The sequence below is a fragment of the Epinephelus fuscoguttatus genome, linkage group LG14 (genome assembly GCF_011397635.1).
Source record: "Epinephelus fuscoguttatus linkage group LG14, E.fuscoguttatus.final_Chr_v1".
NCBI classification, from domain to species: Eukaryota; Metazoa; Chordata; class Actinopteri; order Perciformes; family Serranidae; genus Epinephelus; species Epinephelus fuscoguttatus.
The window spans coordinates 25007186-25032082 of record NC_064765.1 but is presented as its reverse complement, the minus strand read 5'-3'; the positions used below and the strand labels follow the sequence as shown (position 1 = coordinate 25032082).

The 24897-nt window shown below is 41.4% G+C and overlaps 1 protein-coding gene across 3 annotated transcripts; it reads right to left on the bottom strand.

The window, feature by feature from the left end:
* On the bottom strand, window positions 1-23632 carry cep170ba (centrosomal protein 170Ba). 3 transcript variants are annotated; one of them, XR_007450864.1, is made up of 20 exons: window positions 23420-23632; window positions 21347-21484; window positions 18675-18764; window positions 17802-17880; window positions 17024-17082; window positions 14874-15024; window positions 11468-11596; window positions 9235-9729; window positions 8227-9155; window positions 7310-7429; window positions 6747-6885; window positions 4999-6627; window positions 3857-4103; window positions 3487-3619; window positions 3174-3308; window positions 2983-3071; window positions 2453-2546; window positions 2313-2364; window positions 1928-2207; window positions 1-1893 (listed from the first exon to the last, which is right to left on the bottom strand). XR_007450864.1 is itself a non-coding variant. In XM_049595602.1 (19 exons), the coding sequence occupies exons 2-19, from the start codon at window positions 21449-21451 to the stop codon at window positions 1984-1986; spliced, it is 4899 nt and encodes a 1632-aa protein (XP_049451559.1). In that variant the 5' UTR covers window positions 21452-21484; window positions 23420-23632; the 3' UTR covers window positions 1-1983. The 3 variants fall into 3 exon arrangements, 2 of the variants coding, with proteins under 2 accessions (XP_049451559.1, XP_049451560.1); XM_049595602.1 differs by having other exon boundaries at window positions 1-2207; XM_049595603.1 differs by lacking the exon at window positions 7310-7429 and having other exon boundaries at window positions 1-2207.
* Window positions 23633-24897: the final 1265 nt, after the last annotated feature.

Sequence of the window (24897 nt, the reverse complement as noted above, 5' to 3'; positions counted from 1 at the left end):
TTTCCTAATCATATTTTATTTGAAAAATCTGCAATCATCATCTAACAAATTGCACAAATAACCAAACATAAATACCGACTAACGAGACAGCACAATTACAACCAAAATCATTCTGGGTGAAAGGAGGGGAAACATGAGTTGAATATCAAAAAAAGGGGAAACAATTTGACAAATATGATCTAAATTTCAGCTCTTACACAGGCTGTAGCGTTTAGATGGAGTAAAGCAAAGGGGAAATACTATCCCGTATAGAAGAAGAATAGCAGCAACACTTTGAGCAAGTGAAGGAAACAGACAAACATTCAGTTTTTTTGCTTGTAAACAACCACTGTCTCCCACACAGCTCTGTGGCACTTGAAGGTACTTCCCAGTTACAATCACGTGTACAATCTAGACTAGGGAGAGGGAAACAGAAACTCGCTGGTATACTGGGTCACCTTGTCTCCTGCTTCAAACCTCAATAGCATCAAATGTTTACAATGTTTTGCAAGGAGGGTAACGGCTTTCAGTTTGCAGCATATCAGGTCGAGGGGGTGATGTTGTACTACATTAGTGCAAAAGACAAGATTGAGAGGTAATTGGTATGACGTACACATATCTTTAGATATTTACATACACAACAACAGACACTAATCATCAGGTTTACAGTTTCACATAACTGTCAACTTCCAAGCTAAATTTACATTACATCTCCTGTCATGTGAGGACCCATCAGGAGTGAACTTGTGACTGGAGAGGAAATATCGAATCTTACCACAGTGCTCTGATAGCTCTTAAGCATATGGTGTCGTGTGATGAGCTCAGTACAAACACAGATAAGGACACTCGCTCCTGTCAGTTGTTTTCTGATTGTCTTTGGCCAGCCCTCAACTAACTGTGCTCTTCAGGCATGACAAACACAACAAAAACTACTTTCAAGCCTCCAGCTGTGTTTGATACAAATAAAAAAACACACTTTTCAGAAGGCAGAGAAACCAGGAATGCTTCAAAAACTCTTGTTTTATAGCCACTTGAGTCTGTGGTTGCCAGGTGACTAACGTCTGGAGTCCCTCCTACCAGTCGGACCACACATTCCTGAGGGGTTTTCATCTCCAGCTGGACAAAATATAGTGTCCAAGTACTGAGAAGAGCCTGGGCAGAGTCACTATACTGGGAAATGTTAACAGAATAAATACTCAAGAAATTGGCTGGTAGCAACTGTGTAATGTAACATTAATTGGTCTGGCACTAGCGTCTACTAACCCTCCCAAAGTCACGTTGTCTCGGTTACAGTGTCTCACAAAAGAGCCCTAATAAATACTTTTTACATTCTTCGATAAATCTGGTCCACCGAGGGAAAAGTGGCGAACAAGGGAGAAATGGATTTACTGAGGATGCAAGTACGCAGTCCACTTTAGATCTGCTGGTGTTACTGCAGCTCTTTCTATGCAAAAACTAAATCAATGTACTAATATTTCCTCAAAAATGTGATTTGTCACTAAACAGAAATCTTATATATTAGCAGATTTCCCTGAGATGATTATGCTCAGGCTGGTTTTCAAATAAACAAATGAGCTTTTAAAATCAGCAATGTTGGTCGTATCATTGGCAAATAAAGAGGTCGACGTCTAACACAGAGAATCAAGTATTGTCCTAAGGCCTGCCAGATGTGAGGTTCATTTAAGTATTTTGGTACTTCCTTAAATCTTCACCTCATATCGTACATAGGCCTCCCACTGAGCTTACTCTAAGGGCGTTAAGTGCAGGCTTCACTGTGAATTACACCACAGTGTAGGTGTGTAGTGCTCATAGTGCAGTAGTGTGTATGTTTGGATGTATGGGAGGCTACAGTTCTGTGGATACAGTCTCACTTCCCCCGCTCTTGGTTTCAGTGTAAGCACGTCAGTCCCACACCTGGGACTGACGTGCTCACACATCAGTCCCACACCTGGGTTTGTGGAGCAACAGCAGAAGTTCAGCATCGGTGGAAACTGTGTGTTTGTTTCAGACCAAATATCCAGCTCTGACATCGTCAGGTGTCACAGCTGCTCTCCTGACGCTCTCGCTGGGCCTCGGGCGGCCGCCACGTTTGGAGGCAGAGTGGACTGTTCTCCAGTCTCGAGAGGCAGGAGCTCTGGAGGATCGAGCTCCGGATAAGGAGGAGACGGCAGAGTTTGAGGCCTTGGATGCTTCAGGCTGCCCACTGGGGTCCATGACTGTGTTAATGACTGGAGGGAAAAGAAAATAAAGTTTTTAGCTGATTGTTTGGCTTCATTGTTAAGATAATCATATCATTTGTATTATATTGTTTGTGAAGGGCATTATTAACTCACCCTCAAGTTGTCGTTGAACTCTCCGGAGTTCTTTCAAGATAGACGTAATTTCCTGAAATACAGATGTTCAACTTAGCTCAAAGGAACATCAAAAACTGTCATACATTTAACTTGAAAGTTAACGAACATAAGTCACTAACCTTGTTGGATGTTTTGACAACAGGAACATCATTGTCAGAATTAACCTTGGCCTCAATTTCTTCCCAGATATCCATCCTATCCTGGAACAGTACCCTGTGTGCAAAATGCCAAAATCAGCCGTTAAAAAGTGGACTTTTTACAGCGTTCTTTAAAAGAGACAATGGGCATGTTTGCATCCTAAACACTGTTGATTTAGTCTGTAAAAATGAGGACAAGAGATGTTCCTGAAGCTTTTCGATTGTGGCAACTAAACCCAGACGCTTAAAATACGCTTAACCGTCAATAAAGGTCGGAAAAAACAACAAACTGTGGCTAACTCTCACAACACCAACTGTATCTAATCTATCCAGTAGATTACATCTCAGTCCTCCCATACTGTCAGTTAGACTATAAGTCTGTATGCTGACCCACTCAGTAGTTTAATAAGATTACTGGCTCGGTGCAGTCTGGCTGTCAGACAGGATCAATACAGTTTTTAATCAAACCTGGATTAAACATGGGAATAAAGGATGTGTAAGTAACGTCTTACTTAATTTTGTCAGCAAGTTGCTCAGTGTTTTCTCTGATGGCCATGGTGATCTGAGACACTGGGTTCAGCATCAGATTGTCCATGATAACCTGGAGAGAAAAAACAAAACACTTTATGATGCTAGCAGTGGAGGATTATCAAAGAGTCTTAAAAGTCTTAAAAATGAGGGGAAGGGGCATATTGTGTCAGACCTCGTCTCTGCTCCAAGCTCGCTGCCTGGAGCTCTGCTCATTATCACTTGTGCTCTGGTCAGGTTCCCTTGGAGACGCAGAACTCGGTGGGACTCTCTGGTAGTTTAATCCAGCCTCTGGAATACGATGAACCAGCTGCAACATAATCAGACCTTAGAAATTAGTGTTACGGTTACGGTATAAGACGGGCAGCGGGACATATGAGTTAAACTGGGCAAATAATCTGCAACAAAAGCTCTGAGAGATACTTCCTCCTTCAACAAAAGTGTGTTAGACTACACAGCAACAGCCCTAAGAATGATGTTAGGTGTACCTGTTCATGAGCGGTCACAGTCGAGACAGGTGCACTGCTCTCCGCTCCAGGGTTTTGTGGATCACCATCACCTGCCACGTCATGGATCTCTCTGGCCAAGATAGCGAGGTCTTTTGCCAGGTCTTGACTCAACCTAGCAGGGAGGGAAGATGTGTTAGGAAGATGGCTGACAGGAATAAGAATTATATTTATATTTACATTATTTTCACTAAATGTTAAATCCCTGATCTCCTAAGGGCCTTTAATAGAGAGTGCAATAAATAAATGCTAGTGTGAAACCATCTTATGTGTTAGCAATGCTAGTAACACACCATTTCAACCTTTTTTAAGTCATATCAGCATGTACACCCGAAGAAAAAAAATCCCTTACCGTGCAATTTCAGAACTGTGATTGGACCAATTTTGGAAGGCGTCTCCTTCTTGGTTCTCCTCCTCAGAATCTCTGCTGCGGGGTTTCGGACGCAGGGCGACCACCGGCTGTGGCCGAGGCTGATGGCGCGGGCTATGAGAGGCTGAGGAAGGTTGGGAACGTTTGTGTTTAGGAGTGCTCTGGTTTGAGTCATACTCTTCATCTGAGGTAGACGTATAGTCTGAGCCTTTCTGTCGTCTCCTGGAGCCTTGGCGTTGTGAATTGGTTTGAGTTACAGAGGAGGAAGAGGACAGAGAAGTTGGACAAAAAAAGAACAAGAGATACCATCAAAGAATACAGGAAAGAAAAACACCACCACGTATATTAGATGTTATCACCAAAATCCTCCCCAGAACAAGAGACAGAAAAGTTGCTGTTCAAGTGCTCATTTCTGAAGCTGAATTTCATCATGATGGCTCAAAATTTTAAATCATTGTCAAACTGAAATGAGTACTTGATTTCCACAGCAGCTGAGTACCAGATAAATACCATAAAGCTAAGACTGTGTTATGTAGCATAAAAAAAATTGCACATGGCTAGAGTTATAAACTTCATCATGACCCCAGAATCCTCATAGACTACCATAAACTGCACAAGACCACTGTGCAGATGAAGGAAAATCATTGTGGTATTTGGGCCCTTTTTTATTTGCACAAACAGAACAACTAACGCTCTTGTCAGCTCCTCTCCTCCCACCTGTGTGCCAGCACCAAAATACCACAAAGAGCAAATTTCAAGGTCAGGAAACTGTCAGAGAGCTGCTTGTGCTGGTTGTTGTGCCAACACAAAAATATATAATGTTAGTTTTATTGATGTAAGTGAAAGTCCAGAGTCAATTCCCCTCCCAAATAACACTTCTACCAAAAACAGCTGTGTAAGTACAGAACCCAGGTGTTATTTCCTAAAGTATGTAAACTGAGGGCTATTAATCTATCAAACCAATTCACCACTGTGGTATATTAACAGACCTTGTGATGCTTCCAATCCAGGCACAAGGGATTTTTTCCAACAATACTAGGTTCGACAGCAGTAAGTGGTTATACAAGTCAGGATGTTTTAAAATCAATAGAACAGGTATGTGTGAGTGTGTGTATTATACTCACTTGCAGTGCTGCTGGCATATTTGGCACTGCTCGACCGTCCGCGAGTGATTGGTGCCTTGCTGAGCGGGGCCTTCTGCTGCCTTTCCCCAGGCTTCGACATGGGAGCAGAGGCCCTTCGAACTGAGCTGCTGCCGGACTCTGTGCTGCGGTTGGAGAATCCTGTGCTCCTGCCTGTCCACTGTGGTGTGGAAGAGGCCTCCGTGTCGCTAGGCGTGTTGAACGAGCTTGTCCGCTTACGAGGCATCGCGAGCATATCCAACCTGGAGAGTTTCTTGGTTTCCTGGGGCTGCTTAGCTGGGGCGTTGGCTGCCTCTTGGGACAGTCTGTCTGTCTCAGTGCCCTCGTTGTCTGAAGCTTCTCCCAGGCGAGCCCGGCGGAGCATGGACGCTCGGGTGGGTCTTGGTGCTGATAAACTGTTGGCACGATTCAAGGCCTGGGACACTCTGGAGGCCTTGCCGTCCTCCTTTTGAAGTGGCACCGTGTATTTTTTGCGGGTTTGGTTGTTAGACTCCTGATCAGAGTAAGGTAAGCTCTGAGGGTCGTCACTTAGATCTGTGGAGTCACGTTTACCAACACCACGTCTCAGTCCAACGGGCCTCCTGAGAATCTCAGTCTTATTGTTGCTGTCTGCTCCTTGAGTGCGCCGCTTATCTGATGTCTGGCGACTTGAGTCCTGACTAGCTATACTGGCTGAAGACCTCTCCCTATTGAAGCCACTCACAGAAGGTTTTTTACTCACTGTATTTGGCCTGGTTTTATTGCTTTGTTGGCTGACTGTGCTGGAGGTGTCCACATCAGACTCAGCAGAAAGAGAGTCCATTATTGGAGATGGTGTTTTTTCCGACTGTCCTGCCTGGAGTTTGGCCTCCAGAACAGCCAGAACATCCTCCGTCTCTTTGAGGAAAGAACGAGTGTCCTGATTGCAGACTCCCTGGAATGATTCAATGTCTGGGCCTCTCTGAACAGGCAAGCTAGAGATGTTGGGCAATCTGGCGTTGCTTGGCCGCTCCTTGGTGAAACTCTCTTGTCTGATTAAAGTAGATGCACCGCCCTCTTTGGGCTCTGGACTGCGTGTCGTCTGGCTCAAGATAGGAGCCGATACACTGGGTCTGACTTTCCCAGTGTCCTGGTTCCCTCTCTGTTTGGTAAGGGTGGCTGTTGAGAACATTTTGGTTACATGTTTTATTTCAGTCTTGGGAGTGCTGGGGTTTGAGCCCCCATGTTCAGGTTTGGACTCTGACCCAATGTAGAATGTTGTAGGCTTGGCCGAGTCTGTGGGTCTCAGTCTTCCCTCTTTTTTCTTCTCCTCTGTGTCTGACAGTGGTCTCTTCCTTTGCTCTATAATGGAACCATCATCTGACTTGCTGGCGTCACTCAGGCTGTCAGGCTCCACGTCGTCCTGCACTGACAACCTGTGAAGGCTATCCTGAGACCGGGTGGCCACCGAGCTACTCTCTCCTACATCAAATGTCGAATGCGGGTCATAATGAACATGAATGCTGGGAGTTGGAATGTCACTCTTCTCCCCCAGCGGTACCTGGGGCAGGATGCGCCGAGCTCTTGAACCGTCAGAGTCGGTGCTGTCGTGATGTCGGCTGTGCGTGGCCTTGTGGATGATTGTGCCTCGTGCTGAAGCAAAACAATTTTAATGCATATTAACCGCACATACTGAAACTGAACATCATTCATATTCATCAGGGTGTCTCATTATCATTTCAAATAGACTCATGTCTCGTCAGGTGGCTTACCCCCTCCTGACAGCTCCATCTGGGGAGGGATGTCAAAGAGGCCAGACGCAGGGCCAGATTCTGTGTAGCTGTCTGCCAAGCTGGCCCAGCAAGACATCCACTTAGGAGCCCCCTGTAACACTGCACCTGCTGGCTGAACCTGCATGAGATAACATACAACTTACTCAATAGCTTTAAAAAGATAGTACATGGAATGTTTTGAAGAAAGCAGTTTTTAATTATAAGATTTCCTTAGTAAAAAACAAAGTTAATATGACAAACAAGAAACAATTCACCGCCTGTTTCATGAGTGTGCACTACAACTGTTTCCTTATATTTAGTTAGAAAGAAAAACCAAAGCAACTAAGAACCCAGAACCTGTGAGGAAAGATGACGCATATCTACAAATCAATAGAAAGATGCACCCAAAAAAAAAGGAGAAACCCCAGGAAAGCAAATCAAGACAGCAATGCATGCTGATTTATACATTTAAACACTTACTAACCCAACAAGTTAATTAATTATGTTTGAAATTGGCGATAAAATCATTGATCACACCCACACACGTCCCTGTTCTGCCTCACCTCCCCACTGCTACTCTGCCTATGCTGCTCTCTGCTCTCAACAATAACAGGCCTAAATGCTGATGAGGTTTCTGCTTCACTCAGGTCGGTTCGCTCAGGGCTCTCAAAAACACCAAACACCTGTCAGGAACAAAGCAGTGCAAGTTGATGAGTGCAAGGATGAATAAAGTGGACCTGCCAATGTCCATGGTTGATTCTGTGAGGGACTTGCTCCCGAGACAGAAAGGACACTGGTCAATTGCAAAGCTGACTGATTTACATTAAAGCAACATTGACACATAATTATCATCATTTAGATGACACACTGACGTGTAACAAGGGGAATGGCGCCTCTTTCATTCCCACTCCTGACCCCAAAGTTGTCATGTAATGTTGGTGAGCAGTTGGCAAGTGACTGAGCAAGAAGCCTAACAACATAATGCAAGTTTGCAAACTGTTTATACAGTCCAGATGAAAGCTGTAGTGATTTGTCTCACGGATAATGAGAAAATAAAGACAAACTGAAAGGAGAGTTTATCCCTGCCAATGTTATTTATGAAAGCTGGCGACGTAGGCTGTCACCTTATCGGTGTCATCTCTGTCTCACAGTTTTGTAGTTTTCCAAGATGCAGAAAGTCACAAGAAAACTATGTATATGGGCTGAAAATGCTAGCAGTGTTTCGGCAGAACTAAATCTTTCAGCCATTCTTTTTGTTATGTTACTGTTCATCTCTGATGTCACAATAAGTACAACTATGCAGACTCAAATTCATATAAACTGCAACCCTGCAGGCTTAATTTGTCACAGTGGTGTACCACTCTGAAACTGTAAGGGCGGCAAACCGCAAAGACACCAATTCTCGCGTAATGTAGCTTAAAGCAACATGTTGTTATTATTGGTCTGAATTCATATAAATGAAATGGAGAAAGAAACTTGCCTGGTCTATCTTGCTCCGTGCCTCCTCGAGCTCTCTATCTTGAATATCCGCTTCGATGGTGTAAGTTCCTGCATCACTCAGACTGTCCTCCTCTTCGTTCCTGGGGCCGACATGGGGGCTCTTGACCTCCTCACTCTGAGACGCCATGGGCATCACAGGGGCGTGGAGGGGAACAGGCTGGTGGATAGGAGAGGAAGTCTGTGGCTGGTAGGGAGCTTGAGATGGAGGGGGACTCGCCTGGGATACTGCCACTGTCTCTGTTTTAGCTGCTGCAGGGGCACTAGATGTATTTTTCTCCCAGCTGGCATAAGAGGACTCCTTTGCTTGTTTGAGAAATTCAGCAGTGAATTCCTGGGCAAGTTTGGACCTCCGGCCCACACTGCTGAAGGGCCTTACAGACACAGATGATGAAGAGCGAGAGGAAAAGCCGGTGCTGATACGGTCCTCTGTCTTCTCCCTGCGTAGAGAACCAGCTCTTTGGAAGCCTGAGGGAGTAGAGCCCTTCAGGGAGACAGTGTATCGCTGGGTTGGGGGAGTGGTGGAGGCTGGAGATTGGGCTCGTCTCTCCCCAGTTGGGCTTGAGCTCTTCCTCACCTTATCCAGCTGGACCCTGAGGCCTGAGGGCTCAGGTGGGGATGTGTTATTGGTGAAGGACTGGGAGCGCTTCTTTCTTGAGTTATTATCGAAGAATTCAATGACAAAGGCTTGGTGAGGCTCAGCTTTGCCGAGACTGGATAGGGACTGAGGCTCCGGTGGAGAGCAGGATAAGGGCTCCTCGGAGTCAGGGGAGGTGAAGCGTTGTGGTGGGGAGGCTCTCAGGGGTTGTGGAGACTCCTGGGACCCAATCTGAGATTCTGATTGGAGGAAATCACTTCCATTGATTGCAGGATCCCCTGAGTCACTGTGAGTGCCATCTTCACGTTGGTTTGCTGATGATGGAAAGACAAGTTAGCACATAATTGCAATCAGCATTGGTAAAATTAAACAGATTTTGTATAAGTGACTCACCCTTGGTGATCTTCAGGAGTGATGGGTCACTGTTTGTGCTATACAAGTCTTCGGCCTGTGACCTCCTCCTCATCATGGTAGCATTGCTCTGGACCAGCCAATCAGCAACTTTGCTCTCCGCTGACATCACCTCTGTAGGTGTGGTAACAAGCTCTGTGGAAGACTGCTTGTTCATCTGGCGGAAAGAAAACTTGGTCACATGGTCCTTGATCTTCATTTTACCTGGCGCGCATTCATCAAATTCGATGGTGAAGGAGGCGTGGCTTTGGACCACAGGAGGTGTGGGGCCGGAAGAGACACCCTCGGTGGGATCTGGAGTGTCCTTTGTGGGAACCTCATGAACCTGTGACTCAAGTTTCTTGGCAGGTCGCTGTTGTAATTCTTTTGTTGGGATCTCAAAGTAGCTGGGCTCCCGGCGGTAGGAAAGGATGGACTTTGCCTGACTGTCTGACAGAGAACCGTTGACCTCATATCTGGACAGGTCTTTGGAAGGCTCTGTTGGCAATGAAGAGTGGTGAGAGGAAAGCATTAGTCATGGTTCTACATAGTGTATTCCACTGAGTGATTAAATAACTACAGAAAGAATATTATTTTGGCATTAATAACAGAAACAATTGGTTAATAATAGCTTGAAAATAGTTTAAGAAACTCAAACTTCAAAAAGGTAGACAAGGGAATCACAGATTTATCTGCCGAACATCTGTATCAGTCGATATCCACCTTGTTGAATGCCATTGGCCTATCAACAAATGAGATGATGCAAACAAAACGACATTCGCTGATGGTACTAGCAAATGTTTTTATGTTGTGTCACATCAGTTTTGGGCAGGCTAAACAGCAGGGCTCAAGACTAATTGGGTGCCAGGGACTGCAGATGAAAATTAGCCTGTATGGCTAAATCTGGCACATTTACGTGACTTAAGTGATCATGTTAATTTATGTGCACTGTCCCTTCTTAAATAAAATAAACATAAACATAAACATAATGGTGTCCTGTCTTCCCGGGGACAATAGAAAACAAACAAAAGATATTCTCCAGGATTCTTTCGGGACAAAAGGACGCAGAAAACTCAGCATCGACGCATGAATGTTACATTGTGAACAACAAATCTGTGTTCAATATGGCAGGAGGAAAGCTAGTCAATGTTAGCTGTTAGCAGCCAGTGGTCAGAAGTAACAGCTAACAGAGGTTAAATTAAATGACATTATGATGCGTTCAAGCTGTATTCAGTAAAAATGATTATTCAGCTAAAGTTAATTATAACGTTATCGTAATGTCTGTAAAGGTAATCTTGTGAAATTTGATTTTGACTGAGAAACTTGAATAAATACAGTTGCTTGAAGGAGAAATGTGTTGATGTTTTACAGCAATATAAAATAAATTTTAGAGAGGGAATTCTGATATATTACGTATAATGACACGAAATTTAAAGCAGTGGGTTTTTTTTTAAATGTTTTATGTGTAGGAAGGCTACGTTAAAAAGAGAAGATTCCTTTGTTTTCCGGGCACAAAAGGGGAAGTCAGGAACAACAAAAAGATAAACAACAAGAAAAAACATCTGTATTGGTGTCGGCCAAATTGTTACTTTAAACATCAGTATTCTGTATCAACATCGGCCTTGAATTTCATCCCTAACATAAAGCTATAGAAACTGGTTTAGATGATTGGGATATCACTGCGGCACAATCTCTGAAAGTAGCAGCCACAAATAACACAAAGATTCCAGCAGTTAGGCTGAGAAAACAAATCCGCCAGTTGGTCTTTGGGTGCCAGTTGGATGTGGCCAAATATCACTTTAGGAGCTCAGAGTCCAGCGGAGGGTAGCTGAGCGGGAATAATCTGTTTCAGCCTGGGCACCATGAGGCAAACAATCACCCTTCCTCCCCTTCTCCAAAAGCTTAGAGGGTCATAATCCATCACGAGGCAGACAGGCATTGCCCGCTGGCCTGGCACGGTGTGGCCTGGCTAACACTTCACAACTGGCGGCCAGAGACCTGCCTTGGGCTTCTCACCATCTATCTCTCAGTGACCCACAAAGGGCATCAGATAGCAGTGCCACAGAAAAACATGTCACAACAAATTAGGATCGACTTTACAGATGTGGGAAGATCCAATGCAATTAAAGTGCAATAAATTCTGTAATAACCTTCTGCTTGAAAGATATAAGCACTTCAGTATAAACACTCCAATGAAGTCCGTGGTTTGTACACTTGTTAGTAAAAAATACAAGACCTGGAGACTCCTGTTCTGGCGATCTTCCACCTCTGTTCTTATTTTTGTTGGCTGAGTCCTCATCCTCCCCCCACCAGGACGGTTGGCCATAGAGAGGAGTAGGCTTGGATATCTGAGAATCTGTGGCAGCTAAGAGACAAACACACAACATCAGGCACATTGATGAACTCGGGCAAGAAAGAGCCAAACAAAACACTAAATTTATACAGCCTCTTGTTTGTATAAAGCAATATATGATAGTCATATGATAAAATTATGTCTGAGTTTAGTCTCAAAACAAAACATCACATATCACTGTAGCTCACACATAGGACATAGTGTTACAATACCCTTAGCCTTTGGGCTTTTTACACATTCCCACACATTCTCAGACAAACACAGAGAGAAGTGAGGGTTCAACTGTGATACAAACTGTATCACGCAAACCACCAAAACATAATCCGTCTCATGCAAATCGGGGCGAAGCTAATCCTAATCTTCAAAGACAAAAATATATAATAAAATATATAGGATAATGACTGCATCTAAAGTGAGGCATCGCGTAAATGCTTAGACTCATTGTTTGCACATTGACCTCTGTAAATAATGAGGGGATGAGGGTTATTTCCCTGATGCTGTCTCTAAACTGGTGTTTAGCCACTGGCTTGCCGGTCCAAACATGTCGGCCAGCCTATATGGCACTAATCAGATAATCTGCATGCTGCTTGTTGGCCTGATACATAGGCTAAGCAAGCTCTCTGGATATTATTGTGGAGGCTTCACAATTCTAAGCATCAACAGCACTTCACCACTGTTGCCTTGGACACACACAATAAGACATCAACACAGCGACGAGAGCGGCCGAGTGGCATGCTACTAATTCCTTTCCCCTTACCCAATCCTCTTCTTTTAGCTAAAGAAAACATGAGTGAGTGTCACAACTAAAACGGACTGAGCGCAGCACAGATTTTAGGGACATGAGAAGCAGAAATGGTTAGAGAGCAGACCCAGAATAACCTAACCAATAAAAGTTAAATTTGCAAAAATCATATTCAATATTTGTCCTGAATATGTGGCCTCATTTAAAGTTTCAATTTGCAGGATAGGAAATATACAGTCTAAGCTTAAACACCGCATTATTGCTCTAGCTTTTATGTCTGTTAAATGTATCATCATGATGAATTGGAAATCACACAAATCAAATTGTTTTAATATAGATAACTGGTTAACAGACTTTATGGATATATTACCAATGGAACGGGCAGCTTCAGCTCTTTATGAATATGACCATGGAGATGATGGACCCTGGATTTTTATAAGCTATTATATAGGGAAAATGGTTCATGAATGAACTTTATTGTATATATTTTTTTATTGCACCCCCTGACCTTTCCCGGACATTTCTTGTGTTTTGTTTAATTTTGTATTTGTGTACAGTGTCACTGTTGGGTTATTGTTTAACAGTATGCATGGTGTATGTACAGTATGTCCAATCAAAACTATAAAAAAATTAAAGAACCTAATAATTTAAATTAGCCCAGTTAAACAAATTTATTTTATTTTTTATTATTATAATTATATATTATATTTAATATTTATTTATATATTTTTTTCAAATTTATTTATTTATTTATTTCATTTTATTTTTTAACAAATTTATCAGCTGTCACATTAGCTGGAGAATTTGTCTAAGTTATTTTTTGGGAGTCATCTCAATATAACATACTAAATCACTACATGAGTCATTGGATAGAAAAGGGATTGAGCATTAGAACATTTTTAATTATGTAGTGCTGATGTGTACAGTAACAGGGTAGATGTGAACTATCCATTTCCATGCCCTAGCCTCGGGTCCTGGCACAGTAAAGTAGGACTGACTGAGTCACACACACTGTACAAGTGAAGTGTCCTGCCCTGCAGACAGCTGGAGGATTGGACACACTCCACATCCTGTACAGCTGCAGGGAAAAACAAGCAAGAGCACACAGACAAAAAAGACACAGGCAGCTCTCGCAGGACTCTATAACTAACAGAACAGTACACAAAAAATGAAGCATGTAATACAGAATTTTCAAAAAATGCATTATATCAAGGTCTCCAGTCAAACAAATTCAGCTGAGGAAAATTATTTGCATGAGGTCAACAGAGATATGCAGGCTGGGTCTGGTTGTGCAGCTTAACGCAGGACTTCTCATGTCTCACTGTGAGGAAAATAGTGTATAACAAACGCAGCTCTGTTTTATGTACCATACTATGGAATTTTATCCTTATCTTGTTGTGACTGTGCATTTAGCGAGACAGAGGGGGGCAGTTTTGTTATCTCATTGGTGGACTGGGTCACACCAACACAGGGCAAAGCTCCTGTCACACTGCAGCCGGTGACTGCATGGCCCCTCGTAAACACAGCTTTGGTGAGTATCAGCAAAGAGTTGGCAGTCACATGATCACAGGACCGCTGTGGTTAGCTCATAGCTGCAGGAGATACAACCACACTCTCATCCTAGTGTCAGACTCCTTACAAAGCTTACTAAATGTTTCCCAAAGCTGTGCAGTTCAATGACTTATTTGTAAGGCACTCTGTGGGACACGAGCCTAGTGCTTGAAAAGTCCTATTTTAAGCACCAGTTGTAGTTTTCCCTCTGAGCTCACAGGGGCGATTATGGAGCAGAAAGCACGAGAATTGCTAAATCAACAGCAGCTGGAATAGGTTTTGTCGGTGTGAATGAGCTTCATTCACAAAGTGCTTCTCTTAAACTAACAATTCTCTGACTGTTCCACGGCTGCCTGTACTGTACAACAGGATTTACTCAGCACAGCTCAGGGCAGAGAGGGCAGGATGGCAACTGGAAGAACAAGCAGCAACAAATCCAACTCCATCTACATGGAAAGAAGTGCCAACTTGGCACCACAAAAAACCTGCGCACCTTTTTAAGTCTTCTCCGGCACGTGTTGAACCATAATCGGTGTGTTTGGCAGCACCCCACCTCTTGTCAGCGGTCAGGCATGGCTGGGAGAGATAAGGCTGCTTGTCCTTAACTCTTAACCCCTCCACTTGTCTGGCAAGCGCTAACTCATGTATACTCATTCTGCCAACTCTGGGAAGTCAAGATCTATCCTGACACCGTGGGATTGTAGCATCAGCCTCTCAGCTCACATGGCAGCCTAATCCCAACCCTGAGAAGCTCTCAATAAAAGATACCACAACTGCCTTATCAAGGGATCTACAGGCAAAGTCATGTAGCACATGGAGACACAAAGACTTCCTCTTCCTCGTGTGTGTGTGTGCAACATGATATTCAAATCCACTCCAGTCAGAACAGTTCCTCTCAGGCAACAAGGAACATTAACCTACTTCTGTATTCATAAACCCAGCTGCCTTTCTGCTAATATTTGCTGTGATGGAGTGTGTGTTGACAGAGCTGTTTACCTGTGAGAGACTGGGCCTTCCGCTCAGCTCTGTCCTGCAGTTTGAGAGCAGAGCCTTTGCTCTTCTCTGAGCTCTGGAGCTGCTGTTTTTCCTTCGCCTTGGCCTGCAGGGCTTTTATACTAAGCTGCAACTGGCTGGTGTACTTCTCATGCTGCACAAAGAGACAGGAGGGAAGCAGGATGTGAGAAACCTTCTGCCAACAATCAGTACAGATGTAAGCATCCTCAGACATACACAGTGTAAGGAAGAATATCCACCAGGGACTTCTGCTCAGTGTAGGTTCCTATTTCTCACTGTTAACAATGAATACTACACATTCACATCTGTCATTTGGATATACTGGTACTGATGATAACGGTGATATTTCAAAAATGAACTACTGATATTATGTTATTAACAAGCACGTAATAATATTGTGTAAATAAGCCAATGGCTCTTAATCATTTCTATTTCTTTCTGTTCTTGCTTTGTCTCCCTTACCCAGTGACATCTGGCTGCCTTTCCACTATCCATTTTGATTTTCTACATTTATGGCTGCTGACTCTCCGCCTCTCCACACTCATATTTTAAGTGTAATTAATTTGCCCCCCCAAAAAATGCACAATAGATGACAGAGGATGAATTTAACTGATAGCATTATTTACCTTTTTTTTTAAAAAAAAAAAAAAAATTCCTATAGATATCAAGATAATATCATTATCGTGAACTCTTTTAGCCACACTAGTCAGCTAGTGATAATCTGATATCGTGCCCTTCCATCTCCAGCTCAATCCGACATTTAGCTGGGTTATGCTCTTCAAGGTGAAGACTAAAGGGTGCACATGGAAAGGTTAAACAGGTGCAGGTACAGTGCAGGGATAATTACAGTAATCAAAGATACTGTAATAGGGTAGTAAACAAGTCCCATTCCAACACTCCGACACCAGTTATCCTCTTTGTTTCAGAGCTCATCAAGATGACTGAACTGTTGGCACAGGAACCTGACTGCACACTACGTCACGTTTCACGCCTCTAACGGAAAAGCTGCTTATTGTGTAGTTTAGTCTGTTAGTTTGGGATCGTTTCTGACATTTAAACGGCTAAGTGATAATGGAAAAAATTACTAAAAGACTAACTGATAATAAAAATAGAAGAGCACTCCACGTAGGCCCATCAAGATAACTACTTTTGGTGAATGATATAATAATTAAGATAAGTAAAATTATCATTTCAAGACCATGTTGTATTACTAATGTAATGATAGTATAATAGAATAATAATGTAAGTACACCCTTTCAAAGAACATTAATTTTGAATTCTTAAGAATATTTAGACACTGAAACTGAAATCTGAAATAAATAAATAAATAAATATATTTTTTTTTAGTAGTTTTAAACCATAAATAAAATTGACTCTTTTGGCTTTGTTAACAAAAACTGCACTTAAGTAAATACTTAACATTTAGTTCAGGGGTGTAAAGAGTTATTCCTTAACAGTAAGGCTGGAAATAACGATTATTTTCATTGTTGACTAATCTTATTTCTTCGATTAGTCGACTAATCATTTTAGCGAAAATTCTGTTAAAATGTTAAAAAATGTCGGTCTGTCTCTCCCAAACTACAAAATTATGTCATCTAATGTCTTGTTTTGTACTTATGCCAAAGGGTTTTAGTTTACCATCATGGGAGAGTGTGTAAAGCTGCCAATATCCGAATGTAAGAAGCTGCAATAAGTGTATTGTGGGGTACTTTTATAGTACTTTTCTATAAAAAATGACTCAAATCGATTAGTCGACTACTAAAATAGTCACCGATTATTTTAATAGTCGATTAGTCATCGATTAGTCGACTAATCGTTGCAGCTCTACTTAACAGATGATATACTTCCAAACCCTGCCGTTCATTCTGGCATCATGTTGGCTGGAAAAAATGTTGGTGAAAGTCTTATTTAAACAAACACATCTAAACACAAGGCTAATATTGTTCCATATATAGACATGATCTCTAGAATTTTTTTTAACCTTAATAAGTCGACAACATGACTTTCATGACAAGCCTCACTCTGCTTTATCATTATCAACACAGATCTATGAAAAGCATTTCCCCTTGAAAGTATTTCAGCGCTGCTAGCTTAAGGAAAAAAAAAAAGTACATGTTGTCAATGTTACTTACTTTAAGAGCTTCCTCTGGGACCTTGTGTTGACTCTTCTCCAGGATATACACATGAGCATGTGCAGGAGGAGTTAAGGCACACAAACATACCTACCATTATTGTAAAACAAGACAATATGTCTGTTAATATATTCACAGTTTAGTGTCTGGCTCAGGGACACATCTCCAGTAAGATGTGTGTTGGCACAGGGACTGAGGATGGAAATATGCTACCGTAAGTATGGCACATGTGCAGTTAGCATTCTTTTACTGTATTTCCCTTCATGCCTAGCTTTCACCTTGTCCCCTAAGTAGGCCAATAGTACTCTTTCTACTGCTTACAAGAAGGAGGAAAACAGATAAGCAGTACAGACCTGTTGCAACTTGAACAATCTCATATCTTCAGCGACCCACTCCTTGAAACACTCAACATCACATGCCACAATAACACTACAGATGTCTCTGTACTCTTAACAACTTTCCCAATGTTATCTATGAGGTTTCTGCTCTGGGGGTCAAAGGGTGCAGATTTTGTGCGCACAGTTGACCATAATCTAAAACCCCTGACTGAAAACCCACAGGGGATTAACATGCCGAAGTAGCTAGAGACCGCAGAGGGAAAATAAAATGTAAGAAATTTGTGAAAGGCACAGCTGCCGACCACTGGCTCATTTCAGTGTGGGCTGCTAATCACTGAGTTAAACTGCTCCAGCTGAAACACAGAAAGTCATTACATGAATCACACAGATCCAATCAAAGTTAAAATTTGTGTGTATATGCAATATATAAAAAAGGATATCATAGCCAAAGCGGATGACGTCAGACAGCTTGAGGGTGATGTACGTCTGGTCTGGGATCCTAAGGTCGTTCACAAACGTCTGCACAGTCAAGAAAAATAGCATCAAATAACGTTCACTGGTCATTAATGAAGTAAACGTGTTGACCCACAGGTGACCAGCTCTCTAATTCCTTGTGGCACGCACAAAGGTACCGTAAGGTGCTTTGCAACTGGCCCTTTACCCATTGAAAGTTAATCCACCAGCACATTAAAACTCTGATGAGATTATGTCGTTATGCAATGGCTGTCTCGGCTTTTGTAGAATGCTAAATGGCCAGGTGGAGGTAACTAACGACATGCAACAGTGCTTAGTTTGCTTATCAATTAGGTTATCATCTGCCTAAACTAACAACTGGTGAGACATCAGATCATGAAGTGTGGAGAAAAATAATGCAGTGAGTGTGCACAGGAGAGAATGGAGGAGTAGATCTCGTCCTCTACAGACTAAATGATTGAATTGAGGGAAAACTCAGCCATGTTGGATTTCAGTTACAGGTCTGTGCGCTGTTCTGCTCTGATTAGTTTGGCTGCAGTTACCAAGGCCAAAAGAAACACTCTCTGAGAACAATGAACGGTTTCTCCCACTGCTCAACTCTGGATTTCATTGGGATAATGGTGCAGTGAAGTGGCAACAGAGCGGTGAAGAGAGGAGGGGGGGGGGCTAGAAAGACCAGGGGAAAAAAGAAGGGCCAAGCCAGCAGGAAAATCCAGTCTCCTGATTATCACTGTCCTACCAACCGTCCCCCGTCTCTGGCACATACACACACAGAGGTATTTTGTGCTCTGGGAATTGTCGCGGACAGGTAGCCTGACGCTAGAGGTGGACTCACTCACCCCGTTCAAGCTGCCCAGGTCCTTCACCATGTGCTCGTCTCTGTTTTCATCGTAGTTGATCACAGCGTGCTGTTTGTCCACACTGCGGGACTGCAACGAAAGTAAAGCAAAAAGTCATTAGAGCTGAGACGGTTACTGGATCCACAAGACAAAACCCAAAGCATCTTCTGTTTTTCTAATGTAGGAATTGACTGCTTTCATCTAAGAGACATCACCTTGAGTTATAAGAAACTGCACAGCCTTTCTTTTTAACATTCCATGGACTTAATGCTATGCCTCTTACTGGTTTAACAGACAGCATCACCCCAATCCTCTCTCTGCTGGCTCCCTATTTGTTGTCAATAGATTTTGTGACTTGTGTTTTTATTTCTATTTATTTATATTGATATTTTCTGTTTCTTTTGTCTTCTTGTTTTAACTTTATCTTAAATTTATCTTCAATTATGTCTCGCTTTAGTTTGGCCTAACTGTTTGGCCGTCTTGTGATGTTGCTGTCTGAGTATCCGGCTATTGCGTTGTCTATCAAAGCACTTTGTAAACTCTGGTTTCAAAGGTGCCATACAAATAAAGTTCTTCTTATTATAAACCCTTACTTGAGCAATAAATTTGTAGATTAATCCATGAAGAAAGTAACTGTATTTCATCATTATCATTCATACGTTATGATCCTAAATTAGGACCTGCGACTCCGATTCATTTTGTTTTGTGCCCACATTTACGTACGGTATACAGAGTGTGCCCCTAGTGTTCAATACAGGGAAATGCACCTCTCTTTACAGATAAACATGGCGATAAATAAGAGCTGAAGTCAGGGGTGTGGCCAGTTTTGTGAAATATTTTGTTAAAAGTTATGATCCACTAGGCACGCACTCTATATGTTACACAGTTAGCATGCTACCAATGTTAGCTAGCTAAATGTGCCATCGTATAGCTGTATTACATTCATCAGTTAGCTAATTTGTTTTTTATGCAAACTTCTTGGTGGCAGAGTGCATACAGTCGGCTGAAATCGGCCTCAAAAGTTCAATCTTATCAACGCACTTAAGGCAAATTCCAGACCAAAAAAAACAAACTCAAACAGGAGTTTTGCAAACACACAAAGGCTCTCATGGGAATGAATGGACTTCTGGTTGACTTGCATGTGTACACAGAGCTACATGGAAACTAGGAATGAGTGGGTGAAAACTTAATATTTGAGCAAAGTCAGTTAACTTCCCCTGCACACTCTACAAACAAGCTTTATAAATTGCAGGACATTAAGTAGCTCAGCTCATGTGCACATTGTGTACCTGCCTCTCACTGGAGGAAAAATGTGCTTACTTCTATCAATTATGCTCAAACTGTGCGAGTGATTCACACTGACTCACTCTGTCTTCTCTGCTCATTAGGCACCCTGGGCCTCCTCATCATGAAAATAACAAAGATTGAAGGTGACTGCCGGATTCATTTGCAAAATCACCACCATCCGAGTAACCATCCTGACTGGGATAAACAGCGTTCAGAGGCTACATGTGTGGTCTGTGTTTCACTCAGTGGACTTCCAAATAGTTCCTTGTAAATACTGTGCAGCATATCAGTATGTATGTGTTTATCAGTTTACCTGCTTTATTAAGTTAACTGTGCAGCAGCACTAATAATTCCACATTCCTAATCTGCTGACCCTCAGTTTCACTCTCTGCCTCTGCTGTCACAGAGAAATGTTTGCTCTGTCACTAGGAAACAAATACTACACCACTGAACTAGACAAAATGCAGTCACTACTTTTGTGGGAGGCATATGGTGTAATTACTGGTTATGGAAATACAGACATTGATCAGACACCAGTTGTCATGGAGAGTCCATACATTCAAGTCGTTGCCCTTGGCTATGCTATGTGATATGACTTTACCTCCACTCAATCTCTGCCTTTCACGCCAAACAGGATTCTCACGTTACACTCACTCAACTATGGTTTCAAAGGAAAAAATGCACTGAGCTATAAACACAGAGCAGAAAATAGATTAAAGACGATTTAGAGCAGAAACTGACTCGGTGCCAAGTCAGGAAGCAGTCCTGAGCGCTTAAGCAGGGCACCAGAAAAGTCTGCATCACTTCAGACTGGGAGAAGCTGAGGTTTTTTTCTCCGGCGACGCCTAAATGTGGACATGAGCAACTTTTCAATCTAACCGACGTCTGTGGTTGGCAGGGCTTTTTCTGAGTGTAATGCACTGACTAAGGAAAGTACAAACAACTGCTTCTAAGGCAACATTCCTCTTTGGTCTAAATGCAGAGTGAGGAGAAAATGGGAGGGAGAGCATTATACAAAACCCACAAAGAAATTGTGTTTATAACAGACGCTGCACGGCAAAACAACACAGTGGAATGCTTTAGCTGCGTTTTAACTCATTGTTTCAAAGACTGTCAGGGGCAACTTTGTGTGGAGGCACTGTCACCAGGGTACACACTCAGAAATGCACACACACGAAGCATGCAGGGAGCCTCCCACTGGTGTTTCACATATTTCTGTGACGAGCTGTGCCGTCAGACATCAGCAAAGAGTAATAATTTTGACAGATTACAGTGAGGACCAGTTCCAGGGTTCATACGACACTCTGCTGGTGTTTGCCATGTCAACACAAACTTCTCCCCACTGCCTTTCACTCATCCGCTTAAACACACAGTCACATACACACCTGCAGCATTAGCTCGCAGTCATCCCTGCCAACAAAGATCATCTCCCGTGGCAACCGGTGGCGTGTGCCAGAGCTGCTGACCAGGAACCATGATGTCACACTCATGTCGGGGCCGCGAGTCAAGATCCTCTTCGCATCCTGGAATAAAACAACAAATTAAAAAAACATTCAAAAGACAAACTGACGACATTTAAGTCAACAAAACCTGAGGGTTTAATGAATGACGTGCAGGAGGCGTGAACAAAATTCAATACCTGTGTCCCTGAACAATGTCCTAAAAAAGCTGCTGTTGTGAAACCTTCTTTAGTGTAGAGATTACAGAGAGGAAGTTATCATGTCACCTGAGTTAGACCTGTTTATCCAACGGATTCCAGTCTGGCTGTGTTACTATTGCAATTAGTGCAATTAAATAACCTTTGTGAACATATTTTGTGTCTTAGTGAGTCAGTCAGGCAGAGAGACAGACAGACAGACAGGTTTCCATGTGTCAACAGACGATATTCATTATATTAACACACCTCACACATGCTATTAAATAAAGATTCAGCAGGGGTTTTTTTTTAACGCAGTTAGAGACATCTGAATACAGATTACAGTGTAAATATAACTGAGCAAACTGTAAGACAGACATAAATGATAATGAAAGACAAACAAAAAAAATGCAAGTAGTCATTCAGGAATTAAAGTATATGAATATTCACAGAGGCGCAGGGCCTTTTTACATATTTTGGTACAGAATTATCTCATTTAAAAAAGTAGGAAATATTGGGCTAGTTAAAAAAAAAAGACATTTGTGAATGAAATATTTTGCCAAATAACTGTTAATCCCAAACTCTGCTTTCATGTCCTCCAGCTGGACACCAACCTTTACATTTTTATCATTTAAAATAACAACATTTTGTTAATTTTAAGTCAACCAGTATTGAAAAACGTCCCACAATGTCCTAGTGAAATTAAAAGAAGCGAGAAGATGTCCTAAGGTTTCAACATCTGAGTAACATAAAGTACAAATATTCAAATCTAAATTAAAAAATTTGGTGTAAGAAGTCATTACATGTATAAAGCTCATTCATTATGTCAAAGCAAGCTTCTTTAGCCTTAGGTGAAACTAGAAACAGTAGGTGTTCAGCTGTTATTTTAACAGTCAAATTACTGCTGTATTCTTGGAGCATATGTCTTCACTTCAAAAGATGATCGCAAACAAATTGGAGTGTGAATGTTCCTTACATTAATATTGCATTTTTATCTAATAAACTACATCCATCTATAACTAATGAAGGCTTTTGTGGAATAGCTGCAGAATAAATCAGCTAACCTCTGATTAATTTAACTATTGCTTGTGGAATTGCCTTAAATACTGTGTTATGTTGCCTATCAATAGAAAAAAATAGTATTTTTGTCACTAAAGTATATGTTAAAATGTCTCCATGACCATCTAATAGATGAATAATGTACTAGATACATCTCTCCATCCATTTTCTGTAATAAAAAGATTTTCTTTTAAATAATGTACTTCTATTATTCCACATAGGGACCATGTGTGGTGTAATGTGCTTCTGGACTTAATGAAAAGCTTAATAGGTAGTTATTGAAGTCATGTCAATAAGGAATTTATACCAACAAAATTCCTGAAATTATTAGATGGAACATCAAACCAAAAACTTCCATCTTTTCTAAGAAACTTTAATTTGATGTCACCATTGCACAGCAGGTATAAAGTCCTTTAAAACAGTGTTTAATGACCCGTGCTGGGTAACCTGTTGCAAAGTGGCGCCTCTGTGTAACGTTCACTGACTGTAAGGTAACGTTAGCTAACAACTTCAACGTCCAGTGCTCAGGTTTTTACTTCCTGTAACCTTGGCTAACTGAACATTACTGCCAGATAAATATTAGTCAGAAATAGTGTTTATAGCTTATATTACAAACTGTTTATTATCAGTCAGCTGTGATATTCTGTGACATTACACGGCGGAGTGTTTGTCGCTGACAGTGCGGTTGTTTAGCTAACGTTACTGAGCCTCCGGCCACACCGAAACAAGCTTTTTCCAATGATTTCTCCCAACAGGGACGTACCTTTAATGCCTTCTCCGTCTTTCTCCTGAGTGAAGCCAGTGTTTAACGTCGTACGGCAGATGAAATTCGACGGCCGACATGTACTACAGGAGCACCAGGTAGGACTGGACAGGTAAATTTCGATCACACCCTCTTCTTCCTCTGGGAATGACAACCGGGCGAAACTCTCCTCCAGCGCCTCTTCTGCCGACACGGTGACGTAGCTTGACAAGTCCATCAAACGCTTTACGAGTTTGAGCACAGAGGTGGAGGGAGGTAAGAGCTCTCACTCTGTGTGTTTTCCGGGTGCACAAATACTCAGGGTGATAGGAAAAAGATAGCAACGCCCTCTAGTAGCATAGATAAAACATCAATATTTAGCATAATTAATATTAGTATTATTCATTACAATAATAATAAAAAATCATATTTAGTGTAATAAAAACAGAAAAAAATAATAATTATGGGGTTTTGTTTTGTTTGGGGCATTTGTGGCTTATGTGTGTAGACAGTAATGGAATAAGCAGGCCTATATATATATGTATCCTTGTCCTTTACTGAAGTAAAAGTAGCAATGCCACACTGTAAAAATAATAATAACTTTTCTTTACTTTGGTAAAAAAAAAATAAATGAAGAAATAATGTACCCCGAACCAAATGTAGCTTAGTAAGCTCTCATGCATTACAGGCCTTTACAGAGTATTATATTCTATATATTATTTTACTAGATTGCTGCAATTAACAATTACTTTTTATTGTTGATTAATTTATTAATATTTTCTCGAAATCAATCAACTGTTTGGTCAATAAAATGTCAGAAAATGGTAAAAAAAATAATAATAATAATAAAAAAAAAAGTCAATCATTGTTTCCCAAAGCCAAAGATGATGTCCTCGTGTTTCTTGTTCTGTCCACAACCTACAGATATTCAGATAATATATATATTTAAAAAAAAGAAATAAAATAAAATAATATAAAATGAAATGAAATTAAATTAAATTAAATTAAATTTAGATAAATAAAATTAAATGAAATAGAATATTCACATTTAAGAAGCTGGAATCAGACATTTCTTAATTTTTTTTAATAACTCATTTTTTAATCTACCAGGCCAATATATAGATTTCAATTAAGAAATTGCAGTACAGAAATGCCAAAATATGTTTTAGGTAATGTGAAAATAATGTCTCCATTACACAGTTTGTCCACCAGAGAGAATTGAAATACACTGAGGCCTTTGTACCTTAGTCACACCTAAAAAAAAAAAAAGGTTATTTAATATATATTTATTTCTATTTTTTTTATAAATTACTAATGACTGATATATTGTTTTTGAATATTAAAACCCCAAATATTGGTATCAACCTAAAATATCAGGCATCAGTTGGCATGCATTTTGTAGTTTTGGATAGTTTTACATATTTTATAAGTTTATCATATGTTTTGAAATAAAATTTGAATCTGCAAAGTAACTCGTAGATAAGAGCCTCAGTGTGTGT

Excerpts from the sequence above, each read along its gene's own strand:
- cep170ba (XM_049595602.1), bottom strand. The coding sequence starts at position 21,451 with ATGAGTGTGACATCATGGTTCCTGGTCAGCAGCTCTGGCACACGCCAC. Across the intron at positions 17,881-18,674 it reads ACCTGGGCAGCTTGAACGGG|ACGTTTGTGAACGACCTTAG; the intron begins GTGAGTGAGTCC and ends TTGACTGTGCAG. Across the intron at positions 2,208-2,312 it reads AGTTCAACGACAACTTGAGG|TCATTAACACAGTCATGGAC; the intron begins GTGAGTTAATAA and ends TTTTCCCTCCAG.